This window comes from Ornithodoros turicata, chromosome 1, assembly GCF_037126465.1.
Source record: "Ornithodoros turicata isolate Travis chromosome 1, ASM3712646v1, whole genome shotgun sequence".
Classification (NCBI taxonomy): Eukaryota; Metazoa; Arthropoda; class Arachnida; order Ixodida; family Argasidae; genus Ornithodoros; species Ornithodoros turicata.
The window spans coordinates 81,731,084-81,747,081 of record NC_088201.1 but is presented as its reverse complement, the minus strand read 5'-3'; the positions used below and the strand labels follow the sequence as shown (position 1 = coordinate 81,747,081).

General features: G+C 47.2%; 1 protein-coding gene across 3 annotated transcripts in view; it reads left to right on the top strand.

The window, feature by feature from the left end:
* The window catches only part of LOC135378435 (uncharacterized), a 662,816-nt gene that overhangs the window by 433,812 nt on the left and 213,006 nt on the right, over positions 1-15,998 (top strand). For all 3 annotated transcript variants that reach the window (XM_064611464.1, XM_064611465.1, XM_064611466.1), the window contains one exon: positions 14,192-14,903. In XM_064611464.1, the coding sequence (XP_064467534.1) occupies positions 14,192-14,903 (712 nt within the window). The remainder of the gene's footprint in view (positions 1-14,191; positions 14,904-15,998) is intronic.

The window sequence follows — 15,998 nt, the reverse complement described above, 5'->3', positions numbered from 1 at the left end:
TCGCGAACAAATTCCACTTCCGAGCACCGGGATGTCCTTGCTCGCATAGCTGTTTAGTTTCTTTTTCTTCAAGATTTCTACATAAACGCGATGTGTTTCTCCTGCTAGAACCGACGGTTTCTGTCGGTATTCGCATGACTTTTGTTTAGTATCTCTCGTGAACCTTCAATCACTTGGTGATGCCTAGTTCACATTATGATGCAGCACGTAATCCCATGTAATACATCTGTGTAGTTGCAGCAACAACAAAAGGGTAGCGGCTATAATCCTTCGTTTGGCAGCATCTGACTCCATTTGCCTTCAGCCAACAACTCGTGAATGCGGAATAGCAGGTCCTAAGTTGTTATGACCCATCTGTCCGCATAATCCCTTTTTTTTTTACATCCCTCACCCTTAGTATTGAGCTACTGTTAACTTCCAGATTATTGCATCTGGAAACATCCCGATAAAATCACGCTACACATTATTTCCAGCACACATACAGGCAACGATTGAGGGCGTCCCTCTGGCTGAGGTGAATGAGCTACGAGACTTTCTGGTACAGGACGGCAGAAAAAAAAAAAAAAAAAAAGTTCGACGCACGCATGCTGTACACCAAACACCCAAACCGTGCCTACACACAAGAGCAGTGGGACGGCGCGGAATTGCGACATGTAATCTAGGGAAATTTGCCCTGCGGAGAGCGTAAATTTTCAGCAGTGTTTGTCTCTTTGTTTTTGTGCCAACTGTCGGCGGAGGGCCTTGAGTGCTGGAATATTTGCGCTGCGCTCCTCATAACAAAATGATAAGTTCATTGCACCGCAGCATCGAGTTCATGTTAATACGCCATCCGGTACTACAGGGAACGGAGAACGATGCACGCCATGAAACTGAGACTCACGAACCTTCGCCTGGGTTTCGTTATATCCGTGCCAATGCATCTACTATCTTTATGGACCCTTATGTACAGATACACTGCAACGTCTCCGCAAAATCATCAATGTAAAATGAGAAGTCTTTCTAAACTTCTTACGCAGTATCAGTGTCAAGACAGTATCTTTACTAAGACACAAAGTCTTAGCAAACACTCTGCATCCCCCACCGAAAAGAGCGGATTGGATCATCTTGTAAGGGGGGCCTCATCCGAAACACGTGACACCGGATCAGCGAGAGCACCCCCTATCCTCTACTTTTACACATTTCCAAACACATTCTCTTTGCCGAGACGTTCACCGGCGGCTACTTTTGGGAGTGCCTTTTGCAAGGCAGCCCTAAGTCATGACATTGCGTTGCGCCTTCTACTATGCAACGGTCAGGCATGCGTCAGCGGATCCTGACGCAGTTGACCTTGTCTCTCCTTTTCAAGACGATCTGTGAACTTAGGGGTTCAATATTCAGTGGATAGAATGCCGCTGTAATTTGCAGTAAGCTTTCCTCCACGTGTTCAGAAGGGATATGCAATTAGGCAATGTCTTTTGGACCATCTGCACGGAAGCCACCAGCAGCACGTCCTGGCAGGAGCTTCATCTATCAGATGCCTAAAATAAGAAACAATTTCCCACATCAACCTTCCAGCAATTCTTCCAGCGACCTTTGCAAAGTGGTGGGCGTAATGTTCTTCACGGTCATAGATATTGCTTTATTGAATTCCCCCTGCAACCCCAAGCAACAGCAGGATTGAGAAAAAATCGAAATCTCGTCATCGGTAAGATTGATCATTTCGTAATCATGGATTTTGTAACCTGTACAAGGAAGTACGGGATGGAGAGCGCGACACTGTTGCTGGGCAATAAGAATAGACGATCACTGCACTGCACTGCACTGCACTGCACTGCACTGTTCTTCTTGGGTTTTATCACTGATCTCTATGTATAAAGGCTGAATCGCGCATGGGAGAAGGGCTCGTGGGGGAGAGGCACGCATTCGGGCAGCCATGTTGGGAGGCCTTAAAGCGCTGTGTGCGCCCATAGAAAACAATGGGAGGCAACAGAGGTTGTGAGTATTTATTGCGCTGCAGGCGTTGATCGTTGTTTGTCGTTACACAATTTTGTAAGGTGCCAGTATATTGATGTATCCTAACAGTGTTTCACAGGTGTCCTGCCGTTCGATTCTTAATTACGTTATGTTTTGCATTCCGAAACTAGACCGTCACTGCAGTGCAGCGCTGGGGATTGTACTAAAGCACGTTTCCCAGCCAATATTTCAATAAGAAACGATGTGAGATTAACAACAACCATGTATATAATCTCCCGTGCTGCGTTCTGGACAAAAATTGTTCCACAAAGAACGGTCCCAGAAAGGATATACCCGCATGGTAGAAAGAAATCGCCCCGTAGAATCACAGCCGTTGTTTTAGACAGGCGTATGCGTTTAGTGCGATTTATATCAAGCAAGAAAGGGTCTTTTAGTGAACGACAGTGGTGTCTTCGACGTAATGCCTCGCCAATATGAACACACCGAAGCATCCCAAACAATTACTTCACGCAATTAGATCACGCTTAGGCCAGTTAATCTAGGTATTGATGTAAACTTAATCAAGTTACTTAGTAAGTGGTAACACCTCCTTGAGACGCAAGACTTATCTCCTTTTGAAGTATAGCACTTCTTCTTTTTTTTTTCTTCCTTCATTTGCTCTAATTATTTTCAGGTGAAATTGAATGTCCTTCTCGCGTACGCACATGCTTCTGCTGAATAGAACTGCGGCGTGAACAAAGGTGCGTAGGGACGGGGGCCAGTCATCCACTGCTGACTTTGTCATGATTGTTATGTGGAGCACGTTGCAAAAAATGCAGCTGCAGATCTGAAACTCCAATCATTATCATCGTCATCCAAAAGGGAGTGTGGTAGCACTGCCGTGAAACCAGGCACGATTTCTGAAGATCTTCTATGACACTTTCCGCAGTTTGCACACTTTTCTTCAGCGTCAGTCTCCCTCATAGAAGTCACTTTGCATTAACAGTGACTCCCATCATACATTTTAATGTGCTAGGGCACTCTTACACTACACATGTACGGTTTCCAAACTGCAACATGACTATTTGGCGCTTGAAACTGGAGCCCTGGTGCACCCTGTCTATGAAATGATACCAACTGAATCATGTCAAACATATGTTTAGTGGAAGATGGCTTTCTTGATTGTGCATTCTGCGTGACAAAGATGTAACACGATATGCTTTTGTAAAGAAGATAAGTGATGTTATGCTCTATGAATAAAGAGAATATACATTTTTCAAGTTCAACATTTATTCTTCCATATATGCATTTCATGATACAGTGAATGTGCAGGGAGGTGACAAAACAATACGTTTATTGTTTTGTGACCTCCCTGCAATGACAATATATATCTCAGCAATGACAATGTACAGGTACACTATGTAAATTTGTTGCACCCAATTTTCATACACGCTGAATTTTAAATTTTTGTTTTGCTGCCTATGTGTTCAGTGTATTACAAATTGCTTAATGCAAACAACACTTTGTTAATTCCAAGCTTTTTGCTCCCATCTAAGATAGTCCTATCCTGAAGGAACCGCCACTTCGACACCATAAAATATCCAGTAGGTTTCACTCTGGCAGGCCCTGGTACTGCAAATTTCCTGAATTGAAATCCTTCAAACTCTGTCATAATCTTGAATACGTCAATATTTTTGCAAGTAGTTGACATGCTGGAGGACACTCCTACTGCAGCTAAGGCAACTACAGAGAGTTCCAAGAGGCCGAAGGTAAACCTACAGCTGCATGAATGTGATCAACAGTAGTGCAGTCTCAAGAAATAATTTTCTTATAGTACATATGTGCATGCCTATTAACTGAAACAATGATCACAGTTCCTCAACAAGTTTTAATTCCTGAGGGTGTATACTGTAGAGGTGGGTTAGATCTACAACAGTTAATACAAGGTATTATATACTATGAATACCTTTAAAAATCTCATGTGACACATATGCTTTCACTTTTTGGAGGTGCTGTGGCGATCGAAATTTGGGCACTGCTCAGGTTTTGCACCAATTTCTTGCGTATGTCGAGGCAGCTGTGAAGGAGAGAACATTGGTTAGGATCCAACTAGTTAAAAATAAATATGTTGTTTAGTAAAAGCATTGCATAAATGTTTAAAACATCAGTTTAAAACAGGGTTTACAATCCCGATATCTTTTTAAAAATTTCAACGTTTAAACGCTGTTCTAAAAAGAATTATAGCTTCATCACCAAGACACAATGCTGGGTGAAGGGGCCTAAGGTGTATATAAAACTCTCTGAAGTGATGTGTTCCATGATGTGAACATGTAAAGAGAATGTGCAAAATTGATAGAGGGTCACCACAGTGCGTGCACTGGGGTGGTTCCTCCCCGTAAAGTAGGAACCCGTGAATGAGGAACATGCTACTTATCTGTAAGCTCGATCGCATCAGATGATGACACAGATGATGCTCGATGACACAGACGATTCTCTGGGTAGCCCCCGTGAGGAAACCTCTATTGAGACCACACTGCTACAAATAACACGACAAGCTACAAATAATTATTATCGGAACCACCTGACAACATAGCTCAGACACAAAGGCGGTATCCAAGTCACACCACACCACCGTTACGTAGGATTCTTTGTCACAAATGAAACCAAGGCACAAAACAATACCAATACATGAAAAAAGGGTGACTATCTTGGTCTTATTACGACGTAATACTGAACTTATACGCGAAGGTGGTTCAAAGAAATGACTGTGCACTTGCTTCCGTAGAGAACATTTGGTACCGTGCCAGCAATGCATGCAGAAAAGCGCTCGAGTGCTCGCACATATTGATGACCCCACTATCAGTGTAGTGTAACATTTCTCTCCAGCATATTATGCACTCAAACTGTATTTGCCGGCGGGTAAAATGCAAGTGTGTTCGATTGGACCTCGGAAGAGCGATCAAACACCTTGCACCCAGTGCTGGTTTTGGGCAAAAAAAAAACTTTGTAATTGTCAAATAAATGTACAGAATGGACGCCTATTTATTATTTGATAAAGAATGACTCACCTGTAGAAATTTCGGCCCTGTATCCTTGCCGGTACGGTTGGTACGACCGTAATTGCAAGAAGTTGCCATGATCGCTGCGGCGACTGTTTTGGGTACAGTAAGATGGCGGCCGGATGCCGCACGCTCGCGCTCCCTATCCGCGATCCAGCCTTTTATAATCGAGATCAATGGGTTTTATAACAAAGGAATTTGAAACGGCGGCATGCGCTATCTACGTACTGTTTACATAAAGACGGAGGGTGGAGACATGGATCTCCAAAATATTACAGCAGAGGTTCCCCGTGGTTGCATTTCACGAGAGTTGTTGATGAGTGCTTGTTGCCTATACGGATGAACGTATAGACCTGTTCACCTCATGATAAAAAACCTGCCACGAATATCGCGAGAACAAAGAGACTGTGTCATATTTCGAGCGCATTTTGCTATAGTCAATACACCGGCGAATGATGCCTATCTTCCACCCTATCACTGCTCTCGGCTGCGTCCCTCCAACCGAATACTGCATTGGCGTTCAGCATATTCAAGACTAGGTGCTACGGCTCTATGGGATCTGTGAAGAGCTCCCGGATTGTATCTCCGTGAAGGAAACACCCGAACAATTTATGCGTCAGCTCTCTGTCGATTCCTTAACCTGCACAGGCGGTAGAGCCAGGGTACAGCGACGCCCCATTCGCCACATCACGTATGCACATATCATCCCTAACATCGGCATTCAAGGCTTTTTCCGGTGCTCTGATAGTACGTCGGCTCGCAGCTTCTGACACTGTTGGTGCATGGTGATGGTGTGAGCAGCTTACTGAGGTACAGGTGTTTCCAGGTGGAGCACTGCCCATGGAACCGTAACCTATAGCAGGCACCGTGAGATCAATCGTGAGTGTTCGCTTATGGCCGCTGCTGTCTCTCCCCAGCACAAGACACACAAGTTCTTCTTTGTCCCCCCCCCCCCCACACACGCGCGCTCATACACACACCTCGCGAATCAAAGAGACCAACATGAAAACTAACCACACGTGTAATCACTGCGTGCCCGGCACGGGGCGCACGCGACGCAGGGGCTGGACGCCAGACCCTACAGTGCCCAGCAGAGAAGGGCGCTGTTGGTTGGTAAGGAGAGAGGGGGGCAACTGAGTGGAGCGGCTGTGCCCGATCCCGAGGTGTGCACGACAATACGCACACTGGACCTCTGTTTGTTGTGTGGGTATTCTTTACTAAGGGCACCTTGCACCCCTTTCTGGCAGGCAGATCGCCCTTCTTCATCCGGCCCGTGATGTCGCATGCAAAAAAGCGTCTATAAAGTACGTTACACCTTTGTCTGTTCACCAACTAACTATGCGATAGGATCTGTTCCATCGTGGGAGTAGCTGCGTACTACCAGCATCTGCTGTGATTCCAACAAGGACACGAATATCACGTCGTTCAACGTCATGAGTTTGTGCCCTGTTTTCGGATGAAGATTCACAGTGCAAGGCAGAACTGAGATTGAACTGAAACTACTACATGGCATGAAGACGAGAGTGTTTCCTTAAAAAGGTCGCGCTAATGTGTTTCAAACACAGAAGCAGCGGAGTGACTTAGCCGAATCCATACATGAACAGGAGTACAAACATTTTATTTCACGTCGTGTCGATCGCATGCATAAGGTCCACATACCTCGTCCTCATACAACATCCTTTTCTAAGTCATTATTCCCGCGATCAGCATTGGAATGGAACAAGCTGCCATCCAACATTGCAACCATCACTGATCACGGCCGGTTTGTCATCGCTATTACATCATATTTTGCCCCCAACACACCAGCATAACCATATGGTTCTCCACATTTACTACGCAGTAGACTTGCGTTCTATTAGTATAATCTTGACTCTATGTTGTAGCGGTATCAATATTTATTACGTAATAGAAGTGTGCTTTATTTATTTGTTTCATTTTGACCGTATGTAGTGTTAGTATCAGTGTGTTTTCTTCTTTGTTCTGTGTGTGTGTTATGAGTACCCCACCCCCTTTGTATGGCCTAAGGCCGCTCGAAGGTAAGCTAAATAAATAAACGCGTACAGGTTCAGTAGCATCCTCCGCAGTTCCCTGTAGCGTATGTAAACAGTCAAGCAAGATACTTCTAGGCACAACAATGGCATGCGCGAAGGGACTTGAAAACACATGCTTGGTACGCGTCCTGATTGACAGCGGTAACCAGTCACGTCTCTTCTCGACTTGGTATCAACAGAAATTGAAGAAATACAATATAAGAAGGAAAGGGGCGGTCTGCCTGCCGAGAAGGGCGGCAAGTTGCCACAGAGAGAGAGAAAAAAAAAGGGAAAAACGAAAAACGGGACACACAGACAAGACCCCCGACACGTAGAAATGATCCGTTCAGTGCAAAGTTCGGTGGCTGTGTCATCTGGTGGTCACATTCGAATCACCATACAGTTCACCATAATAACGCTCAGTTGGTCACATTTGTCACAACCGGTCGCAGATTTGTTGCTCACATAAGTTGGTCAGAGGTTTGTTGTTCACATTTGGTCTAGTTGATCACAGGATGTTGATTAGTCAGGTCACACCGTTGTGTATTTCTTCCTTGCTGTCAGAGAACACACAGGAGGTTACTCTCCTTCAAGAAATGTAGCAACTATGCTTTGTGTTGCTAGCCGTGTTGACATTGGTCCGGTGGGGTAAATGAGTGACTCCAGAAGGGGGTCTGGACGACCTACGTTCTTCATTCTTTCGACTAGAAGTCTCCTCTGTTGTTTATATGTTCCGAGAAGACGTGTTCTATATTTTATTCGACATCACAGGTGTTGCACAGCGCATCTTTACTTCGTCCTGTGGTGTAGAGGACGTCCTTAGTCTTGGCGCTTCGAGTTCGCAATCTCATTGGAAGCGAAGTTTCTTCCCTTGTGAAACCCCTTGTGATGCAGAGGGGGGGACTTGAAACTCCAAAAGTGCTGCAGGTCTGGACAAAAGCGTGACTGTAGTGTTTTCAAGGTCGCCTCTTCCCTTCCTGGAAGGTATATGGACAGTAGGAGACGCATATGCGCGGGGTGCTGGGTCGTGGAGGCGTCTGAGGCGTAACCTTAAACTTGTGCTAACCTCTGTATGCTTTGCGTTGACGGCTCATGTCTGTCGTCTGCCATGAAATGAACTTACCTCCAAGGGAGACGATGGAAAGGTTCGGCACGTCTGATGCCTCCGCCACCGCCGCCGCCGCCGCCTGGTCGTCCCTCGTCTTTATCCGAAAGGAACTCGTTTGTTACAAGCCGCACAGCGGGTGGCTGGGTTCCTTGTGAATGCGTTATTGTAGAAAATACCATGAAGGGCACCGCGGTCATATTTGGCACAACGTTGTTATTCCTGCGTGAAAGGGCTGCAGTGTTCCTAGTTAAACTCTGATTGTTGAATGGATTCAGTGTACCTGGAGTGATGAGCAGCCGTACAGTCTCTCTACTGGCTAGTTTTCTCAGTCCGTCTCATACACGAGGCAGTATCGCTGTATTTTATGGCGTCATCTGGGTTACCGAATGTGGCAAGAAAAACCTAAGTCTGCAAACTTCCGACGTTGGCGGGGGACGTGTCGCACACTGATCCGCGGTTCTCTACAGACAAATATTAGCGACGTTTAAAGGAAGACTTCGCAAGGATTAAAAAAAAATTAGGTGAGTATAATAGCGAACACGAACCACACCCTCGATACCGAATACAACATTTGCATTCATTTTGTGCGAGTAAATTAATTAGTAAATGATGACAATAGCAAACCGATACCGAAATGCGAAGACCAGAAAACAAAGCTCCATACTACGGCGGTTCGCCCTGAGGAGGATTCTGTGACGTCACCCAGCATTGATTTCTGCTTCCAAGCCTACATTCTTTCTCCCTTGCCGGATGATGTCAGCAGTGGTTGCTTTCAGCGCCATCTCGCTTCACAGAGGCGAAGCGCTCGCTTCGTAATAATTCGTTTCAGTAAAATCTGCGCACTTTTGGACCGAGATATTTCGTACACATGTTCCTGACATCCCAAAGATTACGGATATACCACAACGTTTGTGGTGATTTTGTTGCGGAGTCTCACTTTAAAGGGACTGTCGCATCCGGAATCATGCGTATGAGACCGAGGCCGTAATGTTCAGCACCGCTTCACAGTCTGCTTGGGCCCAGCCCCAGCGACAGTAACATCATGATGACGTAAGCCAGGTACACGAACCGAAGGCGCAGCGGAGGCGACTGTCTCCGAGCTCGTCTGCTTCGCGTTCGCACCACAGTATACTAAGTGAAAAGTCCGCGGTAAATATGCCGCCTTTCGCCTACTAGTGCGAGTTCTGATGGGGCCATATCGTACGAACCCGTCCGACGCTAACCCAGAAGTGACATTCTACAAGCCGATCGGAGACACTCCACGACCTGGAGATGCCGTCCCACCCGTCCGCCGGATGCCAAAGTTCCTCCGACCGCTCCCTGATTGGACTTGTCCGCGCCAAAGAGCGCTCCCTGATTGGCCTTGTCCGACTGACGTTTTCTCCGATTTCCAGAGGAGGAATTCCGGAATACTCTCAACATCCGTTGTCTGGTCTTGCCATGCATTACATGACACTGCACCACAACTACTCCACTCTTCGCGTCGGATTTTCGGCGTTATTGTCGGTGATGAACGAGGAGTAAGACGGTACTATAGTTTCGGAATCGACCGGTACGGATGCGACAGTCCCTTCAACGACGTTCCGCACTCGCCACAGTCCATTCTGTTGTCAAAATGCAGCCTGAAAGACGCGGCACCCAGTAAAAATCACGCGAGGTCCACACATTTTGCCAGCGTTATCGGACGGCCTTCCTCATCCACCATCTTCCTCATGTCATACTTCCTGCTTTCACTACTCTCGTCAAATACTCATTTGCACCTTTCATCCGATGACTGCTAACTGAAGCGAACTATGGCGGAAGCTGTTCATAACCATTCCCTTACCCGCATGTTTCGGCTTCACAACTACCGCTGCATGAGTCGACAACCCTGCGGCGCACAAGAAGGATTGCCCGACTTGGCGCACGCATCCATCGACAGATATAGCCAAACGAGAGACTTGAAAGGTTCGGGATAAAAATCGCCTGGTAGTCGATACTAAAAGTCGGGCAGCAGTACTGGAAGCCGCGTGTCAGTCATTTTGAATGGTGTGCCTTCTTGAGCCGCACTGGACAACAAAAGACAACAGTCTGTGAGGAACAAGAGCTTTCTTTATTTTAATGAAGGAAGATTGCGTCTGCGAAAGGGTTGATCCCTGGTCACGACTTCTTTCGCGCGAGCATTTACTGGAGTTTGTCGTTCCGCGTTCTGTCTTCACGGTACCTTTTTCCAAGAGACGTTTCAGTCAGGCGGGAATAATGACGAGCGTTGTAATCAAAGGGCTATTGAACGATGTCTTGGTTTGAGACCGCTCAATGCAGCGGTGTTGTAAAGGACGAGGAAGAAAAATGCGGGACGAATGGGGGGGGGGATATATTTATTAGACGAAAAGGAAAGAAAAAAAAAAGGGAGGGACGAATGGCTTTGTTATTCGGTCCTTACGAGGTGATTTTGTTTGACTTGTCGACACGTGGTGCCTGAATCCCTCTGGAGAGAAAGTTTATTTTAGATGTTAAAATTGAACGCGACTGCAGGGGTTGTACGAGGTTATTGGGTGCGCAGCAGTTCCTGAAACGAAATGCGGGGTCGAAAGCCTCATCGTTTGCTTCTATAGTGGAACATGTGCTGCCTGTGGAGGATATACGCGGCAATGTTAAGTAAATCCATATCCTGCACAGACTGATCACGAGGCGCCTCTCATGATCATAGCTGTCTCAGGACGTACTTCCCTTAATTACTGGGACTTACAGAAATCTGCTTTCAGGAATGGCAAGACCTCATTTTCGCCGACATTATAGCGTAATCTGCAAGCTGACCGATGCAGAACTGATAACTAACTTAGATCCAGGGGCGGCGCAACGTCCTGAATTCAGGGGGACCCCAGATCTCAACCGCCGCCCCCTTCCATCCCCTACCACCACCTCCAGTTCTTGCCGAGGTCCCCAAAATTCGAGGCAGTCTGAATGACAAAAAGTGGCACATGCTTCTGTTTTCGTCTTGAATGGATTGAATGTATATTCCATTATTTGCATATGAATGTTTCAGTATACAGAATGACATTTTATTTGCATGAGGCACCTGAGAGAACACTTTGGCGCCTCACATCCATGGGAATTTTGCGCCCCCTTCACAAATTCAGGCGGTCTACAGTAACCCGTTACCTCCCTTCCGCCGCCCCTGCTTAGGACACATGTTGTTCAGACGTATTTTTTGGTAATTCTTCGAACTGAGCCTGTTGATTTCCTACCCTTGGCCATTCACATACCGCATTACAATGCTCGCGTAGGAAGTGACAAACGATGCGCATTAGGCAGCCACGTTAGTAGCGTCGTTGATTATATGTCTTTACTTGTTAAGCTCAAGTGGTAAAGTTGCATTCCAGTATCTACCACAACCGATGCGCAAATTCGTTTGCATGATGCGCACATGATTTGCGTGCATGTGTAAGGTGAGCGCATTTCACGCGCTGCTACTGACCTGCGTACTCGATATTGATGCGACCGGTAGTGTTCTGCTGCAGTGCGTCTGTCACCTCCTATAGTGTATTTCCCTTCTTGTCGAGATCAGTCGTTTCCGGAACCATCTTCTGCTAAGTTGTTTGGTCGTGAAACGCGTCCACTGTTACGTTACTAACTGGAGAAACAACTGCGGTGTCGAGGCGTATTTCGTGTTAATGACAATCTTGTCTGCTTTCTAGCTGATTATGTGCACATTCACTCAAGTACGACGAACAAACACAAAAGAGCTAAGGACAGATATCGCAAAGGCCCTCCTGTCAGTGATTTATCCAGACCCCCCCCTACACCCTCCTAACACTCCCCCAAATGTGCAGTGACACCCCCCTAACTTTTTCACCTATGTACCCCCTACAGGGGGTGCCCTTGCGATTTCGGCTTACATGTCAGTAATGATATGTTAAGCTGTAATGACGTAACTATAATAATGACCCCCCCCCCAATTTTTTCGAACACCCCTCCATGCTTGGGATTCTGGATAAACCATTGCCTCCTGGTCCCTCCAAAAACAAGTAAGCGATCTTGTGTCCTCGGAAAACCTACATTGCCTGGTCAATCAGATCTGGCAAGGATCCAAGCTTGCGTCTTCAAATTTTCTTCACTGTCAAGGCACACAAGCCTGGCGGCTCCTCCGTCGCATAGTGAATGCTGTCCATGTCCGTCCTTGTCCCTCTTTTGCGTTTATTCACCATCTTTCAAGTACATCAATACGCTGTGCATCTTGAAGCGATCCCTTCCGACTTCTTAGTATTCCGTAGTTAATTCTTAGCGAACAGAGCGAGGTCATTCGGCACTTATGAACGAAATAAGCATTCATCAGACACCTGGCGCTCCAGCAAGTTTATGAGGCAAGGTGGCCTGTCTTTCTGAACTTTGAGCGGTCGAGTTGAAGGGGGCCTCAGAAAACCCCAAGCCGCCTGTTACGGGACCTTTAGTAGCTGTGACGTCCCCCGTAGTAGCCGAAGGGGACGTAGCACAAAATCCAATAAGAAAAGGGAATACACTCAACGTTGGCACCCGCAGAGGCGAGAAGGAATGACAACCACACACTTCGTTAACAATAACGAATGTGATTTAATGAAAGCTCAACTGCAACGGTATTAAATCACGACAATGATACACCTGAGATAAAGCGGACCCAACTTAACTATATCGCATGATACACTTTAAATGAACAGTTATGAAAAACGCGCGGAAAATGAACACGTCAATCATGTGCAAACGAGGCAGACACAAGCAGCGACAAGAGTGACTGACCCTGATTTTGCGCACCCCGACGGCACCACGTCTTCACCAGGCCGTGGACGATGGCGTGGCAGACGAGCTCTGAAGACGACTTCGGCAGTGACCTACGCGGCCGGCTTTCGATGTTGTGGCTTTCGGTTGCTGCTTCCGTCGATTTTAATCCGCTCTGGTCTCCATTCTTGGTCCACGGCCGGGACAAACAATAGCGAAGACGGAGACTAGGCGGCAGGCCTACCGTCCCACTTGGAGGCTCGGTCCCAGGTTCTGGGGGAACCGCACTCGTCGATCCGTCACTTCGCTCGCCACATCGTCGTCGGGTGCACCTCTTGCCGGTCAGTCACCGCCAGCTGGACCTCTAGGTCGTAACTTCGGTTGCCCGGACGTCAGCGCTGGTGGAAGGAGACTTCGGGGAAGAACACTCAGGTCGAAGGTGGGTTCCAGGCATCAAGGCGCCGCCATCGTCCATCTCGTTCCGGGCATCCGTCCGGGCTCCCGCTCTGGATGACATCTCGACGACTCTTCGCGGGTTCCGACCCTCGACGCAAACTACGACTGACCGTTTAGGCGACTGTCTCACTCCCTCCCTCGAAGTCATCCATGGTTTATATAACCTTCTCGCGCCATGTCACAGTTCGGGTCAGTCACGTTCGCAAAACCAAGAACACATGAGCGTCCGACACTGCATTCTAAGAACGCTGTAATTTCCACCGCTTCCGTTAACATACAGTTATGCTGCCTTCTACACAAAGCCGCCTCTAGTTAAAACAACACTGTCTAAAGGAGAGCAGATGTCACCCTTCCCAGGGAGAGACACTACGTACATGTCAACCAAAGTTTTATGGCTTTCAGCTGTGGTGGAACACGAGCTCTTGCGGACGTTTGAAAGTAACAGGGCGCACTGTTCCTTTGATGTTAGAAAATGAAAAAAAAAAGTCTGTCAAACCGATTTTATCAAGAAGCTCGGACCGTCACATAGCATAGTTCGCATTCCCTTGCCGCCTGTTTGCTGGTTTGTTGGCCAACATATGGCTACTTGCGTGCACGTTAACATGATGGGATGATGGCTACAACTAAGATTCGTGGCCGAGAGCATCACATTTATAACGCTTTCTACAATGCCATCGTTTATTACCCTTCATGCTGAAACGTCTATGAATACCAAGTTCGGAAACCAAATTAACCGCACATTCCTGATTCACATTATTCAAAACATCAGATTACGGGACTCCTCTGCGTCACGATTTCAGCTGTGTAGTTGAATGCTTAGATTGCAGTACGATTAACCTATTGTGGTATTGACCCATCTTTTCTTCCCTGCGCAGGAATCCAGCAGGCCGTCGAACTCGAACGGTTGCCACACATGCATCTCCCAGCAGCGCAAGTCCTGGCCCTTGTGCTTTAACCGACGGGTCGTTGTCCACTTGGGCGAACTCGATTCTTCAGTTCTGCGACCTGGAGACTTTTACTTCGCCCTCGCACCTCCTGAACGTACCGCCAACCCCGAGGACCCCCCAGGCCTCTCTGTGCGTTACCGCAACTCTTCTACGGGCCGTCTGAAGCGTCTAGACCTCGATGCCTCCTCAAGTGTTCTCTTTACCATGGATTGGTTGCGCAAATGTCGAGGTTCGACCCAAGCTGGTGGGAAGACTGATGATGACGAAGAGCTAGTGTCTGTCTTGAAGCACCTTCTGGTATCAGTGGAACGCGGAGTGGAGAGGATAGAGTACGAATCCCTGGTAAAAGGCAAAGCTTGGGTATGTGAACACAAATTCCCAAGTCACTACTGCTGTTGCAAGGCGAGTCAGATACCTTCGACGCCATCGCCGATGGCTGTGGATATGAAAGACAGTGGGGTTCAGGCGAACCTCAACGCAAACGAAAGAGTGACTTGCACTGTGTGTGGTTGCGTGAGAATGAGCGGAGATTGCAGCAGGAGGACGAGTGCGTCGTCCGGGATCGAAGGAGGGGCGTCGAGTGAAACGGACAGTGCGGGAAGGTCTCGGGAAGGATCACTCACTGGAGTCCTGCCACCAGGTCAGTTTCCCTTTTGCAACAAGTTTAAATGTTGAAAGGTTAAAAGACTTCTCACATCCCATATTTTTTGCCTTGCGATGTGAATGTAGGACTACGTCAACAGGCTAACAGAATCTGAGAACACATCACGCAGATTATCTGTACGGCGTAATGTAGTTAATTCAGGAGCACAAAATGCTGCGTCACGCAGTAAATTGTGTTTCGTTTTGCAAAGGGCTGTAAACATAGCGGCATTTTAGGCGCAACTGGGAAGGTACTGGAAGGTTTAACCGTAATATGTAACGTAAACGTAAGGTTTGAGGTGTAGCATGTTTCCGGCAATTTACAATAATACGTGAACTGTTTATTTGATCTCCTTGAACTCAGATCTCGCTGAGGAAGAAAGGCGTTCGTATTCCTTTCACACTGCCCTAGCAAAAGTCTTTTGATAGAGTGCTCGCCTCGTCCATAGACTTCTTGTATCGTCTGCCGGGAAATAGAGTGAGAGGCCGTTCCTACGTTTTCTGCATGTTAGTCAGCCTTCTTTCATTCTGACACACGCGTCACTTTCACCGAACAAGATTTTGGGGCACGCACAACTTCGTGTATCTATTATTCGCTGTCTGAGTCCTCTCTTTTCCTTAACGCCTCAGGGCTACATCAGTCAACGTCACCGCATATGGAAGCTCCAATCTGGCACTACTGCCACCGAAATTAGCCCAAATGTCTTCTGACACCGATTCTACTGCCGTGAGGAGCAAATTGACTAACATAGTCGTTCTATCTATTTGTGCCTCAACTACCACCTTTTCAACTTGTGCACCTCCATAATGGTCAACAACGGGGGGTTCCAAAAACGTTTATGGCTTTTTTCTGCGAGAATGTGGTGTGTTCAACTGTGTTGTCCAGCCTTTGGGAAAGGCCGACATCGAAGCGGGTGGGCGTGTACAAGCCAGGAAAGTACCCCTAACAATCTGGCTGCAATTTTACAAGTAGTGGGAGGAAATTGTAGGTTACCAGTCACGGTGATTGCGGAGACGATTTTCTTCTTAGGCCTTCTTATGTTCTGCATGGTATGCGTAGCGCGTGCGATACGACCATCTGTAATGGCAGAGC